Genomic DNA, 22,592 nt, shown 5'->3' on the forward strand with positions numbered 1-22,592 from the left:
TCAGTGAGGGGGAACATAATGTTCTGCATGCAACAAAACCGAGGTTAAGCTTAAAAGCACTGGTGTTCTTACAAAATGCACCATGCGGCTTTATGTAAAAGGAAGTGAGCTGCAAAACTCTTTTGTTATGCCGGTCCTTCAACGTACCCATTCATAAGTGATGACCTGATTGGCTCTCTCCTGCAGCTGGTTGAGACTTAATCCACCAATGGGGTTAGGGTTCTCGAGGGGCTTGGACTTTTGATTGGGTGCGGTAAGACATCGGGTGGGACCTGTGGAAGTGATGTCATCAAGGTCTAAGTCCTGGTCGCTGGCCAGGTTTTCCTTCTGTAAGGCCTCATACAGCACGTCTGGATGGTTCCAAATCTGTAGAACGGCAGGAGATCAGCGGCGTGAAAACACTCTCAAGGTAGCAATCACTGTTACAGAATATGATAAATATACAATAATTGATCGTGGTGCAACATGTCGACTTTGATGGTAACTTGGGTACCAGTTTTTATTACATGGACTGCAGGAACTGAAGAGGTAAAATAATTAATTTGGTTCAAGTAGAGATCCACATTTTGAAGAAGAATTATACCAATAAAGGTGCTTTTGTATCCAGGCAGCTTTCCACACACATGCCCTCCTCCTCACCTTGCAGCAGACACAGAAAGCCTTCAGTGGGTTGAGGCTGAGCCAGCCGGTGTTTCCTGCCTCTCTGAAGCGGTTCATGAACTCTGTGTAGAGCATCCTCTGCAGCGGAGACAGACGCACCAGGATCACATGCTCCTCTTTAGATGGCAGCTGGTCCTTCAGGACGTCATGTCCTCGCCTGGAATAAAGACAAGTTACGGTCAATATTTGTAAAATGGTACTAAGAAATTAGGAATATGTGGGACGATGTTAGATGTAAGCGAGCCGAAGGTCTGTTGAACCCTTGTTTGTATTCTCTATTAAATATAGACGGGAGGTGAAGTTTTGTTTTCCGGGTTTATACAGGCAGCTCCTCACCTCTGTACGAAGCCCTCCAGCAGGCTGTGCAGGACGTGGCTCCTGTACCTCATCAGCTGGACGTCCTGAGCTGTGCTGTCCACACACTGCCCGTTCAGAATAGGACGCTCAAACATGTTGCTGAACTCCTGCCGCGTACCTGAAATACATGTCGGTTGTAAAAACTGGTCAGAATATTAACAGGAAACTAGGTGACACAATCAGTCTTTTGATGACCAACATCTTGATGGGAGACATAAAGCTGGTCTGGGAGACATAAAGCTAGCCTGGCCCCTTACCGAGGAAGTCGGGTCGCACAAAGTCGACCATGCACCAGTACTCGATCAGGTTGTTCTGGAGGGGATAGCCGGTCAGGACCACCCGGCGTCTGGTTTGGATGTTTTTCAGAGCCTGTGACGTGCTGGCGTGGCAGTTCTTGATGCGATGGCCTTCGTCACAGATCACCACGTCTGGACCAGGCCGGGCCAAGGCTCTCTCGATACCTGGAGGAAGCGAACAGGAAAAATGTCTTATTATATTCAACATAACATCTCATTCTGTTTGTTCCCGCCTCTTCCCTTCATCTCTCCCACCTTTGAGCAGTTCCTGCTGCCTGTCCTCTTCATCCAGGTCAATGACGACAGGTCCTGTTGTCTTCTTGCTCTTCTTCTTCCTCCCAGCCACGAAGCTCTTCTTCATCGACAGGAGTCGGTACATCTCGTAACCCATCAGCAGCACCCCTCCGTCCCGGGCCCAGTCCTCCACCACCTTGGCCCTCGTTGCTGTGTTCCTGCGTAACATAAGAAAAGTTGTTACTGCTTGTGTTCCGTAAAACTCAAGCCTCAATTCATTCCTGTCACAGAGTTAAAATATTTTTTGTTTTTCTGTATTTTGAAATAAATGGAACGATAAAAATTAAAAGATTTAAATTAAAGGGAAATGGATGATAGATGGAAGAGAATTGTAAACGCTCAGCAGATTATCTTGTATTAATGAGTGAAAACAAGAATGAATGGCATTGCAATCAGTCATCTCATTGTGATCAATGACCAATTCATTATGAATGAATAATTATTTCAGCATAGTGCTTGAAGAGTAGGAACACATTATTTGTAATTTAGAAGTTTAAGATATGTTTGAAAAGCTGTTACTCACTTGTGTTCGTCGTTGAGGATGTGAACCTTAAAGGCACGAGGCGTCACCAGTCCCGGGTCGGTGTCTGGGGGTAACGCCTCCGCGGGCGGGACCCACTGGTTGAACTCTGACAGCCAGTTCTGCAGCGTGTTCACCTGGGAGGAAAGTGATAAATGGATAAATTAACCCGAGTCAATATTCTGTCCTTATCTTCTTCTCTGTGTTATTAATTCTGTTCATGTCCAATCTTGACATGGAATGATTCACTGAGTCGTTGATTGAAAGAATATTTTACTGTTCTGATTGCACCACAGATTTTAGGCTTTTACACATTTATCACCATACATTTAAGCCTTGTAGTCTTCTATTATTTCATTCATTCATTCATTCATTTTGTTTTGAACTAATCAATATTCTTATTCACGGATCATAATGTGTGTCTTTATCTGAGCAAAAGTCACTTACAGGTACGATGGCGAGCACAGTGTGGGCCTGGGTGTGTCTGAACAGGACGTCGATGAAGGAGATGACCTGCAGCGTTTTGCCCAGGCCCATGCTGTGAGCGAGGATGCAGCCGAACCCACTGCTGCTGCTGAACCGCTCCAGGGACTCCACCAGGTTGTCGTACAGGAAACGGATTCCTCCGATCTGAGGGGGAGACGGAGAATTAGGTGAGTGAAGAGAAGGAAGATGATGACAAAAGATGCGGCAATAAGAAAAGAGCGTGAGGTGCTTAAGAAAGTTGGTACGTAGGGGGAAGCGAGACAGAAGAGAAGGTCAGTGGTGAAAAGGTGGAGGTGATATCTCATTAAAACTGAAGGAAAAGATCAAGACAAAAGGTCAAGAAATCTGAAGTTCTCAGCAGGAACATCAAAGGCAGAAAACTCGTCGTTACTTGACTGATTTTACAATATTCACAGACGTATTCCGTTCTAAACATCCCAAAGAGTTGCAGGACAAGGAGAGAAAAGGCATGCGCTTCGAGTACAGCAGCAATAATACCTGGTGAGGTTTGACGGCTCGCGCCAGCTGAGCAGACAGGAAAATGTCCTCCTCCACAGCTGGATGGTTCAAGTTGACAAGCACCCTGCCCTGGGTGTCCAGCTGATTAAGGGCGTCGTCGGCGTGCGAACCTTCTTCCTCGATGGTGGATTCGCCGCTGACATGCACGGTAGTGTCGTCCTCGCCGGAGCTCAGATCGATCACGTCTGCACGAGGGAGGGGACGGGATTTCCAAAAATTACACTGCAGCTCTTAGTACACAGAACACATTTTGAATCTTAGACTTGATTGAGTTTGACCTCGTCATGAAAAAAGAAATTCCAATGATTCCATTCGAGGTCTAATCTAAAAGAACTAAAACAAAGGAACATTTTATTGTAGAATGACCTTTTCCGATGAAAACTGTTTTTCATCTTTATTGGCTTAATACATTCATCTAAAGTGATGCGGTGGCTGCATCACAAGCGTGATGTTACGTCCATGACGTCCACATGGACGTCACTGTGCGTGTGTGTGGCGTGGACAGAATGAAATCCGTATCTGATAAAAAGGACTTCCAACGTCAACGGTATCAAGTGATGATTGTTACGCAAGCCGGCGGCCTGCGAGGGCACAGCGGGGAGAGGAGAGGTGAGTGTGTGTGTCAGTATGTTAGTCTGTGTGTGAGTGTGTGCAAGAGAGAGAGAGAGAGAGAGAGAGAGAGAGAGAGAGAGAGAGAGAGAGAGAGAGAGAGAGAGAGAGAGAGATAGAGAGAGAGAGAGAGAGAGAGAGAGAGAGCTTATATAACTGCAGTGAATGGCTGGTTATACAAGTAGGATTAGAGTGGAGGGGGAGACTGGTTATGCAACCCCAACTAGAAATGTCACTGTGCCACCGAGTGTGTGTGTTCGTTATGTGTGTGTGTGTGTGTGTTTGTGTGTGTGTTCTGGCTCATAACCAGGATTAGCCAGCTTTATTGCTTCATAGACCAGCTCTGATCTGCCCCTGCAGACACTCTCCCTTTGTTTCTCTCCTTCGTGTTTGTCTTTATCTGCTCCCAAATCATCACATTATCTGTCTTTGCTCGTCCCATCGGTGTCTCTCTCATTCGTGTGTGTGTGTGTGTGTGTGTGTGTGTGTGTGTGTGTGTGTCTGTGTGCCTGCAGTTTGCCTCCGTCTTCTTTCAACATGGAACTTACGTGTGTTTACCCCCTACTGAGTGTGTTATAAGTGTGTGTTTATCCATGACTGTTCGAGTGGCTCTGTGATTGTGTATCTGTGTGTGTGTGTGTTTGTGTGTGTGTGCAGGCAATAAGGGAACGGTACATGATGTACCCTGAGCAAGTTTGAAATATTCTGCTGCACATGGCTGCTAATCTACAAAAACCACACACACACACACACACACACACACACACACACACACACACACACACACACACACACACACACACACACACACACACACACACACACACACACACACACACACACACACACACACACACACACACACACACACCCACACACACAGAACAGTGACTTTGGGGACTTTTGTCCTCGGTTGTTTGATTTCAGTAATTGCATTAAATATTTTCAAAAAGGCTGTCGAGTCTCTTCACCCTTGAAAGAATTCAAAGAAATTTGCATAAATGCCAAGTTTTTGTTAAACTTCACTTAATACCGACTTCACTGAAGGCTAGAAGTCCCTCACAATGGAGGGCTGAGCGTTTATTAACACTAAACTGTCTGTGGATGTGATGTCGAACATTATCTCCAACATCCATTCCTACAAATCATCCCATGGTTTCAGATGAACACTGTCCCAGATATTTGCTGTGTTGTGGCCCTTCGAGTAAAAAAACTCATCCAGATTTGTTTTTTGTTTTTTTCAATCCTCTGTGTTTTCTTTGTGGAAATTCAAGCTGATGCTGCTTTTAATGCAGCGACTTTCCAAACCCCTTGGGCTCAGAATGCAATTTGAAACAGAGTGTGTAATTTAATAAACGCATGGCTGTCATGAGGCTATAGGATGCTTTGCTCTCCAACAAAGACAAATCTAACGGGATTAATTACACATCGTGATATGTTGTACTGAAAGAAGGGTCATAAACCGCAGCACAAAACAAACATACAAAGACCTAAAGACATATGAAATATGTAGAAAGAAGTAGGAAATATCCTTCTCATTTCAAGTGTTTGTTGTAATATTGAAGTAATGTTTCATGGAATGTTGCCGTTGCGAGACAATCCATGACAACTGTGTGTGTGTGTGTGTGTGTGTGTGTGTGTCTCACCTCTTTTGTGTGTGCTCTCTGTGGTAGCGGAGGTGGGCACGTCAGTCTTGCTTACTTCCTCACTGATGCCAGTGCTGCTGGAGTCCAGGCAGACCACTTCCTGTCTGACAGACTTCAGGCCTTGCTGGGACGCCGTTGATGCAGACGTCACACGCTTTGTCACATCGCCTGGCGGGAAGGACATCAAGAGATGGAAACAACAGTCAGAGTTAGTTGATGTGTTATATGCATGCTAGTCCACTGTGAAAGACAATCCTACAACATGTCAGCAGGCTCGTGTTTGATGCACCAGTGGCTGCCGTCAGCATTTATGGAAGCAGGTGTTTGTGGGTACAGGCTCTCACCAGTCGTGTATTCAGGCAGCAGTGGTACGGGGAAGTCCTGTTTGCTCTGAGGATCCAGACGTCGCCTCCTCTCCAACTCGCCCTGCTGGGCGGCTTTGGTCACTGCCTCTAACTGATGCTCCCTCAGTAACTTTCTGCGGGGACACAGAGGGAAAACGACATTTGTATATAAACCTAATTGTGTTTTTTACAATCTAACAGCCACCATTGTGTTTAAACTGCAGGAAGGTACGCGGTTTTCATTGTATACATGCTGGCATTTAGCTGCTAAGGAGTCACATGCTTTTTTTTTTTTCCTTTCTCAGAAGTAGGTGGAAACTAAACCAGCGATTAAAATGAAGAGTGGACTGATATTTTCTAGTGGACAACTCCAAATGGCCGCTGATGTTGTGATTGCTGGGTGTGTGAAAGCGTATTGCTTCTTCTGTCCCCTAATGGCCAAAAGTTGAGCAGTTCAGCTAAAATATATATATTTTTAATCCAAGGTGTCAGAAAAAGATATGCTCCCTAACAATTAGAATACAATTTTTATGAGTTTAATTTTGCCACTGCGTCCAACTGACTTCAACACGTTGCTATGGAAACAGAAAATCGCCTATATTTTGACCCCTTCATAATTGCATTATTTAAGAGCGAGTGACATTAGACGTTCTGGGAAAATATGTTTGTATACATTCTTTAGAAGTGTTATCAATGTTTGTAGACGAGCACATTGTAACCGTAATAACTACAAAAACAGCTTTTTTTTTTTGTGGTTACTGGCAGCCGGAGGAATGAAGCTGCAGATTTGAGCATACGCGATGAATAATCATTGACAGATTTGATTAGTAATTGTGTGCTTTGGCTCTTCAAAATGAGAGTGAAATCAAAGGTTGGTGGAAGAAATGAAGAAGGCATAAAGAGACAGTAGAGAGATGATTAATCTCATTATCCAGCAAACAATGAACGTTATCAGAAATACAATAATGGTGGAATAAGCTGAATGAGTGTTAGTATACTCTGCAGCTCAGCAGAAACATACTCAGGGGATTATGTAGTAATCCTTTTCATCTCAAGGTTGACTGGTTACTGCTTGCCAAGCACTGAGTCATTTTTTTAAAAACCTTGTTTAAAAAAGAAAAAGAAAATTCTAGAAGAAACTCCACCTTGTGGTTTTGGTTTGATTTTCTTTGTTCATAATTATAGGTTATTGTGTTTCATGTATTTTTAAACTCTTTTTTTTAAATCACTGGTCACTCCAGATGTCCAGGGACTAGCAGAAATGAAAATCCATAGCAACATCTGGGCAAACGTACATACTGTGTGTTGCCACATAACATTATAAATTACTACTGGCCTTCATGGGCAAAGCTCTTCAAAGGATTCATTACCTGTGCTTTAATGTCATGGCAACAATCACTTTCTAAAAATAGCTATCAGATTCTTAATATAGCAGGTTGAACTCTTCATCTCAAGCTCCCACAAGAAATGACGGTGGGCTTCTTAAGGATCTCCACAGAATCAACCATTTGAACTCTTCGACTGAAACCATCTTTCGAGGTTGAAGCGAGGACGTTGACTTCAGTACCTGATGTTGCGTCTCATGTGAGCCGGTTTGCCGCTCCTCTTCTTGGCTCCTGTCAGGGCGGAGGGAGGGGAGGGGCTTTGGCTGGCCGGCCTGGAGCGGGGTCTGGACGCGAGCTGGGAAGGGGGAGGGTGGGCCGCCGTTTCCCCCGAAGGTGAGGTAGATGAGGGAGGGGTGCACTGCCACGCGGCCGAGTCGCCTCCCTGAGCCTCATTCTCGGCGCTGAAGGGGACGCCGTGGGACTGGTCTGTGTGAGGAAGACGGGAAGAGAATAAGGGATGGTTATTTAAAGTGTAATAAAAAAAAAAAAAGGACACACATTACGACAGGACATAACATTTTTGAATCATCAAAAATACCAAGCCCTCTTTGGGCTGGTATTTGTCTGCTCTCAGCAGTGATCACACCTGAAGCCGCACACCTTTTAATTCTGTCACTAAACATGAAGACGTAAATCATAGACATGGATCAATAGGTGATGTAGAGTCTAACATTCAGCCATTTTGATGTTCATTGTTCAGTTGTGTGCTGGTTAACATGTCTGTCCCTGATCAGATGGGTGTAGGTGAGACCCGTCTCTCCCGTAGAAACAACACTGGACACAGCACCCTGTTTTGATTCTTTTTCTTCCATTTTTGCTGACAAACTAATCATAAACCAGAATCATTATTATTATATTTTTGGTCAAATATGTAAAAGGCACAAACTCACACCATTCACACTTTAAAAGTCCACTATTGAAGACAGTTCCATAAGATCTAAGTATAAGTGAAGTGTAATTATTAAAAATCGTTAAAAGTTCTGTACACAAATACTTACAGCTTTTCTGATATTTATCAGGACTTGAATTTTTTCAAGCTGCTGCCATTATTCTAATAATGCATGTTTACTATGTTTGAAATGGAAACTTCCATCTAACTGCTTTGCCCCTGCTGCCGGAGCCATTGAGGATTTAACTTTTCCGATTTATTCAAATTGACATTTAACTAAATCTATGTTTCCAAAACAGCATGAAGAAGACTCCTCTCATCTTGAGCCAAAGTGCAATAATAAAAAAGTATCCATGAAACCCCTAGAGCACCTTTTACTCTCTTCTTTGTCTTTTTTTCTATTCTTATTCTAGTTCTCTCGGTTTCTTCCACTGCCTGTATTTCAGTTTCACCTTTCTTCTTCTTCTTCTCTCCTCCTCCTCCTCTCCCTCAGTTGTTCTGGCAGAGACACACTGAACCAGATCTGAGGCTTATGTAAGTGCTGGATCATAAATATGGACGGCTTATGAAACACAACAAGACACAAACACCGACACACACACACACACATTCCAGAGGAGTGTTCACATATGAATATAAATCATCATCGCATGCAAATATGTAGGCCGGTTCAGCCAAGAGTCTGCCTTGGATGACTGGACAAACAAGGACAAGCTGCCAAAACACAATTTTCAGTTTCAACACCATTACGTGTGTGTGTGTGTGTGTGTGTGTGTGTGCCAGGTGTCATGCAGTGAACACGTCTTGTATGTACTTCTTCGGGCACTGATGCTGTTGATGAGCTCACCGCCAGTTGAAAAACAACTTGCATAAAAGGCTCCTTCAGTCCATCTACGTGATAACAAACTTCTGATGGAGTCTCGGTAGTTAATGTGTATGTGCGGTTTGCTTATGTGTCTTAAGAGTCGCATCAAAAACAATTCATTTAATCATTGTGATGAATTAGTAACTGCCAAGAAGAAGAAGAAATTGCTCTCATGCCTCTGCACAGGCACCTTTTGGCATGTTAACTATACAAGAATAAACAGCCAAAAATGCATCAATGCATCAAGTACAGATGTGACATCATAAGTCATTCCTGCAACTAAAATCTGAGGTTTTTTGAGCTGCACTGCCAACAATCAAACAAACTGGACTTGAAGAACAAGCCGCTTTGGTATAAAAACAGATCAATACAGGATAAAGATAAAGATTTCTTTTTGTCTAATGATGTATAGCTTTTACATTTTTAAGATGTGAAATGAGTTCCAAATGACGAGTAACACAAATCAAGAACAGACCTTGTGAATTGTACAGTGTGTTGCTAACTACTCAGTTCTTCCACTTATTGCAATAAGAATAAAACAACAGGAAACATAAAAACACATCGTTTCCTGTGCACTATGTGATTTTGGTTTCCAAGAATGAGCTGCCAGACGTTGTGTGCCTAGAACAGGACACGTAAACGCTTTAATGAAACCGGACACGAGTTTAATGGTTATAATATCAGTTTGCAGCGAAACAAGAAACATGTTCACGCGTAGACGGCCCCGATCCGATTTAAACATCCACGTTTTACCCCCCTCGAACTCGACCTTACAGAACAGTTATATAACGATTCCTGAAATGCACATCAACACACAGAGACAAAGAGAGACTCACTCAGGGGGGCAGACAGGAAGGGAAAGACGAGCGCAGAGGGGAGAGAGATGAAACAGAGGTCATCATTCAAAGGGTGATGCACTTCAGAGTGAGAGGGACGGACACACACACACACACACACACACACACACACACACGCACAGACACACCCTAAAATAGTATGATATCCATTTGTGTGTGGATTGAAATGTATTTGTGAGAAAAGAGCCATTTATATATAAATCACAAAATACATTTGTGAATCCTTGTGGCGACACAAAAACAAGCACACAAAGACGCTAATTATGGAAAGCAAGACTGTTTCCTCTTCTTGGGTCAAGAGGAGAGACACACAGAGATAGCATGAAGATAATATGGAAGCACACTGGTTTCCTTTGATGGACGGATAAGTCTGTAATGGATCTCTGCTTCTAGCGGAGATTTATGGGAGTGGGTCGGATGCAGTCGAACGGGCCATTAGCAGACTAGCCGCGGTTACTTTCAGAGTCCGAACATTTAACAACCACTTTAATGGTTTTACTTGAGACATTTATCTGTTTCACAAAAGATAAGGACCTCCGGTTGGCTCTAAGAGCAGCTGGTAGAGGAGAAGCACTCAGTATCGGCATCATGTTGGCTTCATGTTCATGTTCCTCATCAAATGGTGTAGGAATGGCTGTAAAATGACACGATACACGGAATGTCCTTAAAAATGTCATGCTATACGCTGTCCCATGAGATCACGTTGCTGGTTACCAATGATAAGTTGAGTTATTGACATTCACAGTTATTTAACTGAAAATGTTCCCCCATTCCACCCATGTTCCCCCATTAGTATCATTATATATACAAATTTAAACTGTGACATATTTACAATAAGAAGCCATACGTTGCTAAGCGCCCGAGTTGAACTTGAATATTGGGTCGCTAATGACGATGAGGAGGTGCGAACAGGAATACAAGGCAAAACAATGGTTACAAGGAGTCGGCAGAATGAGATAAGGTATGAAAACCACAGACGCTCACCGAGCGGAGAAAGTGAGTGTCTTGATGAAATGCTGAATCATCAGCAGTCAGCAAGTGTCCCTGGGTAAATAAGCGGCCGCAGCAAACTTTCTAATCCTTTCATTTGTTCTGTTGGGACACTCCTTCTGGTTTAAGACCAAAAACAACATGCACTTGAAAGCTATGTGGCTGCGAAGAATGTGAGGCCATCGGCAACGAAGGCGTCATCGTGTGTTTATGTGTGTGCGTCTGTCTCAGAGGGGAGTTGCTGTGGGGAAATGTCTTCAGCGGCAACAAGGTTATGCAACCGCATCGCCGTGCATGTCAAGTGTTTATATAACTCCTTGCACGGCGCTAATCAACGCAACAGGAGATAAGAGAGAGACTACAGAAAGATTAAAACAGGACAGGAGAGAATGAGCGCAGCAACAACAACCTCACAATGTGATTTCCCATCAACTTCTCTGTGTTACACTTTGGTGCGAACGTCCTTTAAACCCTCACCAGACACAGGCAGGCGGTGATTTTTGGCACTGAAAAACCTGTTAGAGTTCCCCAGAATGTGATGAAAACAGCTTGAAAGTGTTTATGTCTTGCTCTTCAGAGAAAGAAAAAAACTTCTCAGGAACAGATGGAGAAACAACTGCCCTCGAGCACCGCACACCAGGAAAGATAATCATCCGTTATGTCGTCAAATAACATTTTCCTGAGATACTCCGTTAATAATTATGACAATTACGACATTGCGATGAAAGAGCCGACTGAGAGTTTCGTCTCTGCGATCTGGTTTCTCAGAAAACTATGAGCCACAACCCAAAGAACTAAGGATCTCCTGTTTTCAGGTGTGTGTGTTTTCCCGTTGCTTCCTTAACAAACAAATCCACCCGTTAATGTTTAAACGTTCCGGCCTCTGCTCCTCGTTCTTGTGAGTCACTGACCTACTGAAATCTATTAGATGGCAGAAGTGGACAGTCTGTCTGTGTCACGCAGATTATAGATGACGGCGGACATTTACTACAGCGCGCTTGGCGGTGAAGCGTCTACGTCACATATTACTCGCATACACGCACACAAACAGAGGATGGACTGTGTGGTTATCCAACACAGACGGATGGGGGACAATTCCTTGTAACTGTATTTCCTGTGGTTTCCAGGGAGAATGAATCCATTTTGCGCCCTCAGTACTAGGAACCATAACTATATCCAATCTCTTGTAGTTATTCAACATGCTTTGGAACACTTCAATGGGAAAAAATGTGTAACGGCTGACTTTCCAGTGAAAAGGCAGCTTTTGCCGCAAAATGAGTTTCTGAAGCAACATTTGGGTTTAAAACGGGAGTTCCTGGTGTGTTCATCAAGGGATGTGTTCGGGCCTGACAGCCACATGTGTCACAACTCAAACTACGTCATTTCACACCTGGAATGCGTTTCCGCTCTATATGCAAATAAACACGCGGCTGCATCGGTTGTTTTGCATTTGACCAAATTGTTTCGTTTTTAATTGGTGAGAGACAATAATAATATGTTAAATATGTGTGAATTCAGGTACATTTTATGAAAATAAAAACCTAAGGTTATTGTCTACCGGCAGTCCCCAGGAATGTCGTATCGCCACCTACTAAGTTACTTTTTACTCCTTAAAAATGTAATAATGTTAGTGGGTATCAAAAGCAATTAGTTACATTACTTTGCTTTTATCTTGAGGACTTCTTGTCTGTATTTGTATAGCATGAAGCTCTTTGAATTGCCTTGGTATGGTAAAAGGTATACTTTGTGACTGGCTGATATATTTGAATGTTTATGCAATAATGCAGCATTACTTGGAGTAATAACTGTAATGAAATGACTGGGGAAAGTCATAATATGACAGTACTGCCCGATCTTTCCATCTGTCCCTTCACATATTCTCCTTCCTCCTCTTCCTCGTCTTCTCCCACCTTCTCTTCATCCTTCATTTCCTGGCTGCACTTTGTCTGAACTTAATCTACTTTGATTTTACTCTCTATTAAACACTTACTATCTTCTGGCTCCTCTCCTTTTGCCAAATTACATCTCATCCCCCCTCATCCCCCCACCTCATCTCTCTTTTCCCTCTCCTCCCGACCAGGTACATGTTTGAGCGAGCTCACTGGGCTGTCGCGTCCTACATATTATATAATCTCCTCCTGATGATGTTCGTTATACAACACAAAGTAAGGCCTCACAGGGCAGAAAGACATTCTTGAAACACTCGGCATGCTGCTGTCCTTACAAGGTGTAATGACATCTGTCTGACAAATTGATAAATTACACTTTGTCAGGCTGAGATAACGTCATAATATGCTGTTGGATGACATGAACTGATGCTGCCATACCATACGCAGACCATACAATAACGTTTTGGAGGAATGTGAAGTGGCAGAATGTTATATGATGTTCTGTAGATCAAGTATGCACTTTGCTTTCTAATAATGGAAAATGTATAGAAATATTTAATATGCATATGTATTTTAAAGGAAAACACCACCGCATTTCCATACTGAACTATGTTCTGCTCTGATGTTAGACGAGGTGATACATACCTCCCTCTCCTCTGTGCGTGCACTAAATGGCTCTTGAGCGCACTCCGCGCAGCGCTAATTTGCTAGCATGTAGCTTGTCCTTAGGATCCAAAGGGGGGTGAAGTTAGAAGCGACCAAGCACTTCCACGTTGTCCCTATTTAAATACGGTTACGTGAGTAGTTACACGACCCAAGTTTGGTTACACAAAATGAAACATGCTAATTTTTCTAAGCGGATAACAAGGATAACTATATAGTATGGCGGAATAACAACTGGAAGCACTTCGACGTCGGCGCAGTAATATCATCACTCCGCTCCCCCTCTTACTTCCGTCAATAGAACCTACGTGACCTGCACGCCGTCGCCTGCACCAGCTGTAGTAGTTTGTGCACAGTTGAGGAAGCATCAGGTTGTAGTAAGATAGTTTGTGAACAATCAAACATCATGGTTATAACGTGCATCGTACAGGGTTGTGAAAACAAGCAGAAGGTATATAGTCCCGTCATGTTTTGAGTGATGATATTACTGCGCCGACGTCGAAGTGCTTCCAGTTGTTATTCCGCCATACTATATAGTTATCCTTGTTATCCGCTTATAAAAATTGACATGTTTCATTTTGTGTAACCAAACTTGGGTCGTGTAACTACTCACGTAACCGTATTTAAATAGGGACAACGTGGAAGTGCTTGGTCGCTTCTAACTTCACCCCCCTTTGGATCCGAAGGACAAGCTACATGCTAGCAAATTAGCGCTGCGCGGAGTGCGCTCAAGAGCCATTTAGTGCACGCACAGAGGAGAGGGAGGTATGTATCACCTCGTCTAACATCAGAGCAGAACATAGTTCAGTATGGAAATGCGGTGGTGTTTTCCTTTAATGTGGATACAAACAAGACGATTATGATGGCATTATTTCAGAACGAACAGGATGAAAATGAAATATGAGGCAATGCATGGCACAATAATTAGTGTATAAAGTGAACTTAAAAGTACTGATGAAATTTGTCTGGGATTTATTTGTCATTTGAAATTGAGAGTTTCACATTTTTTACTTCACACATTACTTCACATTTTAGTTGTAACCTACCAGAACAACAAGGTACTCCCAGCAAAAAGATGAATCACTTTTCATTTTCAGCAAAACTGATTTTTGTATCTTCCTGCAAACATACCTGTAACATCTAAAAACAAGTCTGGATTACCAGAAGTCACCATGATAAAAAGCATGCGTAAAAACAAGAAGGTTAAACATCCCTGCAAACTGCAATGTGATGACAAATCACAAACGTCAGAAAGCAGGAAGCTTGATTTTATCTTTTAAGTGTCAGAAATGGGGTCAATGTGACAAAAAGGGGTCACGGATGAACGTGAGGTTAATAACGAGGTCATTAGGTTAAGATCAGTAGGTCAATATGCAAAAACCAAAACTTCTTCCTTTTATTTCCTCCTTGAGAAGTGCTGCCCACAGTACGATGAGCTGCTTTATGAAGTCCCGTTTGCTTACACACACACACACACACACACACACACAAACACACACACACACACACAAACACACACACAAATACACACGCACAAACACACACACAAATACACACGCACAAACACACACACACAAATACACACACAGACCAAGTCACTCAGACAGAAAGTTGCTTTCTAACAGACAGACAGGCCACCGACGCCGGGGCTGGTCCGACGAGGGGGGACGCTTATGTAACCACTGCCTCTGGCTGTTACACAACCAGCATGTTCACGAGAACCTTACATCCTGCACGAGCGCACAGACACACACACACACACAAAGATGTAGCGCGTCACAGACACACAAAACACACACGAAGGAGCTGGCAGACGAACATAATGACATTTAGAGACCATCTATACTTATAGAAACACACGTTAAATATACACACACACAGCGTACTCACAGATATACTGTGATGAGTGTGTCTGCATGCGTGTGTAGTATGTGTGTGTGTGTGTGTGTGTGTGTACTGTCAGTGTTGGAATTTTCCGCCTTATTCCTGCTGTTTTGGGAGGAGCTCATGATGTTCTCTTATTTTTAATGACTTTTCCCCTCCCGACAAGAAAAATGTGGCAGATGATTTGAGGTTGACGGACAGACAGATACAAACAAAAACAGATCAATACATCAATAGAGAATCAAACTAGGCAGCCTGACAGGATGTAGTAAACTATGAAATCCATCAGATGCCTCACCTAAAAGTCACAAATAATTTGAACTCGATTACATTTTATTGATAGCGTCATATCACAACAAACGTGATCTCAGGACACTTATAGAGCAGGACTAGGACTTGCTCATGATTTTCAAAGACTAGAAATGTGCTGAATCTGATGTGATCAATCTTTACAGAAATGTACGTTTATCAACAGACTGATGATTACCCTTCTTGTTTAAACATATCAGTGTCTGCAGGGGTGAACTGAGGAAATATATCACAAAGATCATAGACGTAGAGTCACAAACCACAGGTAAGAAAAACAAAAGACGAAGAAGCCAAACCGAAGAAAAAAAAATACTTGTGGAAAAACAGTTGTGGTTTTCTTCCTGGGAGAAACCGAGATTTAACTGGGTTGCATAACTTGCCTTGAGAAAGACAAAAAAATCAATCAATTGAAAGACCAACGCAGCTCCTGACATTACAACAACACGACACACACGCAGACACCTCTCTTATATAACAGCATGCCCTGAATGAGTTATTAAGGCTGCTTTATTAGAGCGAGGCAGGTGAGTAATGAAACCCTCCCACTGTGTGTGTGTGTGTGTGTGTGTGTGTGTGTGTGTCAGAGAAACGATGCATGAGAGTAACACGACCAAGAATGAAGAATGAGACAGAAAACACGGAGAGACAATGAGTGTGTGATAGAGAGCAGCAGGTGAGGTTTGTAGGCCAGTGTGCCACTGCTGAGGAGGAGGAAGAGGAGGAGGACACACACGCACACAACCACACACAACCACACACACACAGCCCCCCATTATCACAGTGTTGGTCATACTAAAGCCCGTTACATAAACCCTTTGTTGGCAGCATCCAGGACACTGTGTGTACTCTCAGCCTCAGAGAAATCTGACCTCCAAATAAGCAAAACTTTTAAGTGTAATGTAAGTCCCACTTGTTTAAAACATTCTAATGCAACCAATGGTTACCATGGCAGCCATTTGTGCGCCAAGGGGTTGATCACGGACATCGTCATTCAGCTGTTTGTACACATGAGTAAGAGAGTGTGTTTGTGCAGACTGTTGCAGCTAGAATGTTCTGTTTTTATCTACTGTTGAACTGCAGGACAAATATCCCTAAGGGGACATTACAAATATATCTTATCTTTCTAACCTAAAACAAACTACTAAAAACGTTATTATGGAAATAAATATAGAGGTGTGCAACCCATCCTAAACATTTAGCGCCTTTTGGAGCAACTTGGGGGATTCTATGAGGAATAGATCTAAAATCTCGGAGAATAAATTACTATAAGAAGTCAGAAGAAAGAGAGACAAACGGAAAGAAGGATTCGTAGGAGGGGAGGGGGGAACAGAGTGAGAGACGTTGTGCTGCGCCGGGATAAAAAAAAGAAAAAGAAAAAACGTCGCCCAACAAAGAGAATTAAAGAAAAAAGTAAATTTATAATGAAAGAGAACAAAGAAAGCAGCTATATGTTATGACAGGAGGAAGCAGAGAGATTTAAAAACCAGACATTTATGGAAGCAGCCATGTGGCCCGACTGGCGAAGCCGACATCCTCTGAGCCGCGGTGTTATGAAAGCAGCCAGACTACACATGTTCCCGGCGCTTGGCCCGGCGCTGGTCTGCAAGTGGACAGGTTGTTCCTGCCCGGCATGCCAAGGCCAATTACAACAAGTGTGCAACAAGCTCCATCCTGTTATATTGTACTACAAAGGTGTTGCTGCCGTTAAACTGTCTCACTCTTTTCTTCTCACAATGAGCAGTCCGTCACTGATGGACAGATTGTACTCGAAGAAAACACACACACACACACACACACACACACACACACACACACACACACACACACACACACACACACACACACACACACACACACACACACACACACACACACACACACACACACACACACACACACACACACACACACTGGATGTGAGGGAGAACAGTGTGTTCTTTTAGCCTTTATCGCTAGTCGCCGTGCCATGTTTGCAGCGATGACGAGGCACTGAGCGACCCTTTTCACAATGAGCCAAACACCCAAAAATCAATCCCAAGAATTACGAGCATGTATGACATTGGTTATTTCTTCGTAAAGGTTCGCTGTGAATGCTTCTCTATACAAACGCCAACATAGTCAGACGCCAGCTGAACACGGTGCACTCCGAGCGAAACAAATAAACAGTGACATGTTTTTTTAAACAGGATTAAAAAGGCTCAATCGTGATTTGATTTCAGACACAGTATTGTTGGCATAGTTAGTTATCTTATCGTGAGCCCTGGGCTAAACATAAAAAAAAAAAAGAAGCTTTAACTGCTTTTGGCACCTTTTGTTTACCGACTGATCCAAAATGAAACAATGAGTGCAAGCGTTGACTCATAGCTTGAATCTAAGGACAATGCAACAGGAAAATGATAGTCAACATACATACAAGGTCACCAAATAACTTTAGGGACAAACATCCGTCACATGATCGCAATCCACCTCATCCTATGTTTTACCTTCTGAGGGTCTGCATCTGTGAGTCGGCAGCATTGGACAAATTTACAACTTTGTCTTAAGATGATGTTAATAAAATGAAAGTTAGGGAAATAATAAACTCTTTAGTTAAAAGGTTTGTAATTCTGGAGTATCCTGCCTTTGCCAACATTACATTAAAAAACCCCCCCCTCTGAATGGATTTCCCTTTCATTCATCCAGATAGACCACAGTCTGCGGCGGCGCCCCGTCCCTGCCTGCCTCTTCACGTTTACCCTCCTCACCCACTGGTCTAATGAACTACATGTTTTCCCTGCCTCCGCATGCTCACACTTCCAGCATGGCCCAATCCTAGCCGGCTCCACCAATCACGCACAGGCATTGGTTTAGGTAACCGTAGAAACAGCCAATGGGAGAAGAGGATCCGAGACAACGAGGCAAGAGAGAGGCAGCTGGGCACGCGTGGGAGAGACCGGCTGAAAGATGGAGGGATGGCTGACCGAGAAAATGGGGTGAAAAGAAGCAGGGGATGGATGTGACTGAGAGGAAATATGACCAGGACGAAATGGAGAGAGAGAAAACACAGAGAGAAAAAGATAGATGCACCGGCATGCCTGAGCAGGTGTGGATTCAGTGTTATACAACATGGTTAAGTAACTTAACAAGCGCAGATCAGCTGCTGCACATGTCTGAGATGGTTTACAAAATCAACGTCTCCCTTTTCTGCTCATAATGTTCTTCATCTCAAACCTTTGGCCATTCCATTCTATCGCCTCTCTTCGCTACTTCTAGATTTATATGCCCTCTTCTCTTAATTCTCACCAACTTTCTACTGCTTTCCTTGAGGTCAGGGATTCATCCCGTAGCAACAAGGGTCAGATGATGATGATGATGATGATGATGTCACGTACCTGTGAATGACTCCGATTCATCCAGGAGCAGCATGGTTATCGAGTAAAGAGAAGAGCCGTTCTTCTCAGCGTTACTTCTTCCTCCTCTCTTTTATCTCTGGCTCTAAATCTCCCTGTCAAATTCAAAAAACCGCCTCCTCTTGCAGGAGAAGAAAAAAAAAACTCTTCAAAGAAGCAAACAGGAGGAGTATTTCTCCTCTTCACAGCCTTGTTTTACACTCTGCTGGTCTTCAGTCTACTGCCTCAGTGACTGACTGACTCACTGACAGCCTGCCGACCGCTCTGTGTGCTCCTTTCTGGTAAATGGCAATGAGAATGTGAGGCAGAGGCATGCAGGAGGGCTGGCAGCTGAAAAACTTACATAACCCTTTATGGTGGAGCCGGGGCCCCACCGAGGGGGGACTCCTACGGCTGATCATCCCTTATTCCCCCCCTCCCCTTTGCAAAACACTCCTCCATAACACGCGCAGGATTACAGAGCATGTACGGAAGCAGCCGCCCACACATGTTGGTCAATAAAAAAAAAAAGGGATTCTGGAAAAGATTCAAACACCTAAACGTATTTGTCATTGGTCTGACTAACAGGTAACTCAAAAATGCTTTAAGAGGACAAAGAAATAGGTAAAAGTAACTACATTTTAAAGTATAAAACCAGGTTGGATTTCACACAAACACAAATCCATGGATAAAGACTAGTAGGCTCCTTTCTCTTACACATGTACTGTGCTTGTATACGACAGAGCCGGAGCTCTGCTGACCCGGACAGATGACGGCTTGTTTGTGTATTGCTGGATGAAGGGCACACAAGACGAATGTGGTTACAGTGATATGTGTCAAGTTTCTCCAAAACTCCAAAAAGTCTCAAAAGTTACACAATCCATGCAGACTCCTTTTTAAATCCTCGATGTTGGTCTTGAGATGAGACTTTATGTTGAATCTAGAGTCTCAAATAAAGGCTTCTTGAAAAGCTAAATCACAAATGTTCCTTCCACTTGTCACTAAACGAGGTTTACTCCCACTTAAGGCCTTGTCCCATTGGACAAAAAAACATGAACACCCACGAATATCTGGCTTTTGTCTCTTAGTGGGAAATGTTACAATTAGCATGCATTCATTAATGACTCTGCAGCAGTATTGGCTAACTATCAGCTAATTTCCCCCTTTCCAGTGATTTTTTTGTCATCCTTTGTCAGCGCAGCAACAAAATTCATAATAAGTCAGCATTTAGTTTTGAGAGACTGAATAAGTTAACAACGGGTGTCAGTAATCACGGATCAAAAGGAGTAACCGCCATAGCATTCATTCATTTTTCATCGGCAGAAACAAAAATAGTAAAGGATATTCATCTACTGACATTGGGGAAGGAGTATATTGCCTTACCACCAATATGTACCACGCAAATAATTGAAACCTGATTTTTTATTTTTTTATTCAGGAATTCGTCAGACTTAACTCTAATCTACGTCTTAGAGATGTTTTTCTCCCATCCTTGTTTGTGAAAGTCCCAAATAGTTTGTGTTTTATGTTTGGTTGTTAACCTAAATACTGGAGGAGATGTATAACAGCACACTGACAACTATACACCCATTTAAAGAGCGTACAATATGTACTGAGACAAATTTGTCTGATTTACACAGTTAATTAATCCAATTTGTTACAGTTTCCACAGACCTGAGGGAGCGGTTATGAAAGGTTACAGGAAGACTTCCCCCTGGAATAAAAGGCTCATGGCTTCTACACTTGAAGCTGCTTTTACTAGCAAAAAATAATATAATAAAAGAGATAAAACCAAAATCAGGCTTCTTATAGAAACAACAACGTAAGCCTTCGCGCCAATTTCTCCTCGAAAAGAGGACAATTTACATTAAGTTTCATCCACATAAACTGCCATTAAAAAGGATACATCTTTGGGAAACAAGGACAACTACTGCATGTATTTCATAACATGCCTTATGAAACCTCTGAGCTATGCTCTGCCTGAGTGGCCCGGGCCAGAGACTTGGCACTGCACCACATATAGGTCAGTGTGATAGTTGTGTCTGCATACATGCGCTGATAAAAGACATACAGCAGAAGATATATTGGTATAAGGGGAGATGAGAATGAACAGATGTGTGAAATTTGTTAAATAAATTAACAAAAGCAGTGACACATTGAACAACGAATTAAGCTACTCACCCATGTCATGTGGTTGAGAGCTCTGTTTTTGTCTCCTACTCCATGCCTCCTCTACACTTTCACTCTGAGCAACTTACTCCAGCTGTCTCGTGTTCCTCCTTCATGCTGCTGAATCACACACTCAGCGCCCCGTCCGAACGGAGTGTGTGCGAGGCTCTCAACATCTAGCTCGAGTCTCGTCTCTTAGCTGTACCGGCGCTCCAGTGAGGACAGAAGGCCATTGGGACAATTACAAAACAATGAGTCGCTTAAAAGCTTCCCCAGCCTGCCGTGTGTAGGAAACACCCCCCTATCCACCCCACTTGCTGGTTTTCCTGTCTACTTCCTCCTCCTCCTGGCTCTCTGTCTCCCCTCCCCCGGCCAACTGACACAGGAGTGAGTGTGATGTCACTAAGCCACGCCCCCTCCAGAGAGGCTGCCTTTGGTAACAGGGGTAATAGGGTTCAACCAGGAAGAGATGAACGACACAGTGAGAGAATGGAGGACAGAAGTGTTTACTCCAACAGCTGGTCATTTTCATTTGTGGTCATTCCACTGGAAACTTGTGAAGATAATGACTTTTTTAATAACCGACAGTCAATATGATATTAAATCATCCGTGACCTCGGTTCTCAAATAATCTGTTTCATGTTTGCATGTTTATTTTGATTGTGATGTTAACAGCTGGTTATAATATGTTTTATGTGTACAAAGTAGAGTCAGAGAGTAGACTAAATAAAACATTTCAGTATCAGTTTATGCTTAAATATAGCAAATGTTCTTGTTATTTTGTCTACACCTTATATTTTGCTGAAATATCAACAGCAAATTTAGTCTATTTTTGGTTCCGCTTCCTGAGCAAACAATGAATTCTCACCCAAATTAAAATATTGTACATATTTTTTTTTATAATTTCAGAGGTTGTGGAAAAAGCAGTGTAAGCTATTTAGTTAGAAAATGAAATGAAAAGGCAGGAGAAGGATAAAGAGGGGGAAACGGAGCGGACATGAATAAAGTCATGTGCTACTATACTTTCTGGTCAGCGCACACGTTGGAAACTTCTCGTCTGGCTTCACTGGACAGTGTCGCACATCGTAAACACCAATAAACACATCATTTCCCAATTGACAATTGCCACAAACAGTACATTTTAGCAAAACAAGAATACCATCAACAGTGAGAATGACGAGAGGAATTATGGAGAATTATATCCTAGAAAAAGAAAAAAAAACTGCCGATCACCAAGGTGAGTAAAAAGTATAAGGAAAAACATGAAGGACGGAAAACAGATGACATGACAATGTCAATAAGTTGAAAAAAAACAAACAAACAAAAAAAACAGGAAAGACAAAAATCAGTAATAACTAGGCCTGATTCAAAACAATCCTATGAGCCTCATGACCCCTGTAAATCCTCATCGGTGGTGTTGGATTATCCTTCACAGATCACTTTACCCACATGCACACACACACACGCAAACAGGGTGGAAGGTATAAGAGCCCAGTCTTACATGGCTCCATACACTAACCCACATTGCTGTGGAGCCTGGGGGAGGGGCGGCCGAGTGAGACATACTGAGGTGGGGGAGGAGATGAGAGGAGG

At 42.9% G+C, this 22,592-nt stretch overlaps 1 protein-coding gene across 3 annotated transcripts in view; it reads right to left on the reverse strand.

Annotated features, from left to right (window-relative positions):
- The window catches only part of LOC311017648 (helicase ARIP4-like), a 56,135-nt gene that overhangs the window by 8,429 nt on the left and 25,114 nt on the right, over positions 1-22,592 (reverse strand). Inside the window, exons 1-12 of one of the 3 annotated variants that reach the window (XM_084016134.1) lie at positions 21,012-21,195; positions 7,299-7,542; positions 5,732-5,865; positions 5,388-5,555; positions 3,112-3,317; positions 2,575-2,757; positions 2,131-2,264; positions 1,569-1,765; positions 1,275-1,478; positions 997-1,135; positions 640-817; positions 148-366 (exon numbers count right to left, since the gene is read on the reverse strand). In XM_084016134.1, coding sequence (XP_083872260.1) covers positions 148-366; positions 640-817; positions 997-1,135; positions 1,275-1,478; positions 1,569-1,765; positions 2,131-2,264; positions 2,575-2,757; positions 3,112-3,317; positions 5,388-5,555; positions 5,732-5,865; positions 7,299-7,542; positions 21,012-21,015 — 2,010 coding nt within the window. In that variant the 5' untranslated portion in view covers positions 21,016-21,195. Of the gene's footprint in view, positions 1-147; positions 367-639; positions 818-996; positions 1,136-1,274; positions 1,479-1,568; positions 1,766-2,130; positions 2,265-2,574; positions 2,758-3,111; positions 3,318-5,387; positions 5,556-5,731; positions 5,866-7,298; positions 7,543-18,833; positions 19,128-21,011; positions 21,196-22,592 lie in introns of those variants that run through there. The other 2 variants (XM_084016133.1, XM_084016132.1) reach the window with 2 other exon arrangements.

The sequence above is a fragment of the Eutrigla gurnardus genome (assembly GCF_963514095.1).
Source record: "Eutrigla gurnardus genome assembly, chromosome: 8".
Classification (NCBI taxonomy): domain Eukaryota; kingdom Metazoa; phylum Chordata; class Actinopteri; order Perciformes; family Triglidae; genus Eutrigla; species Eutrigla gurnardus.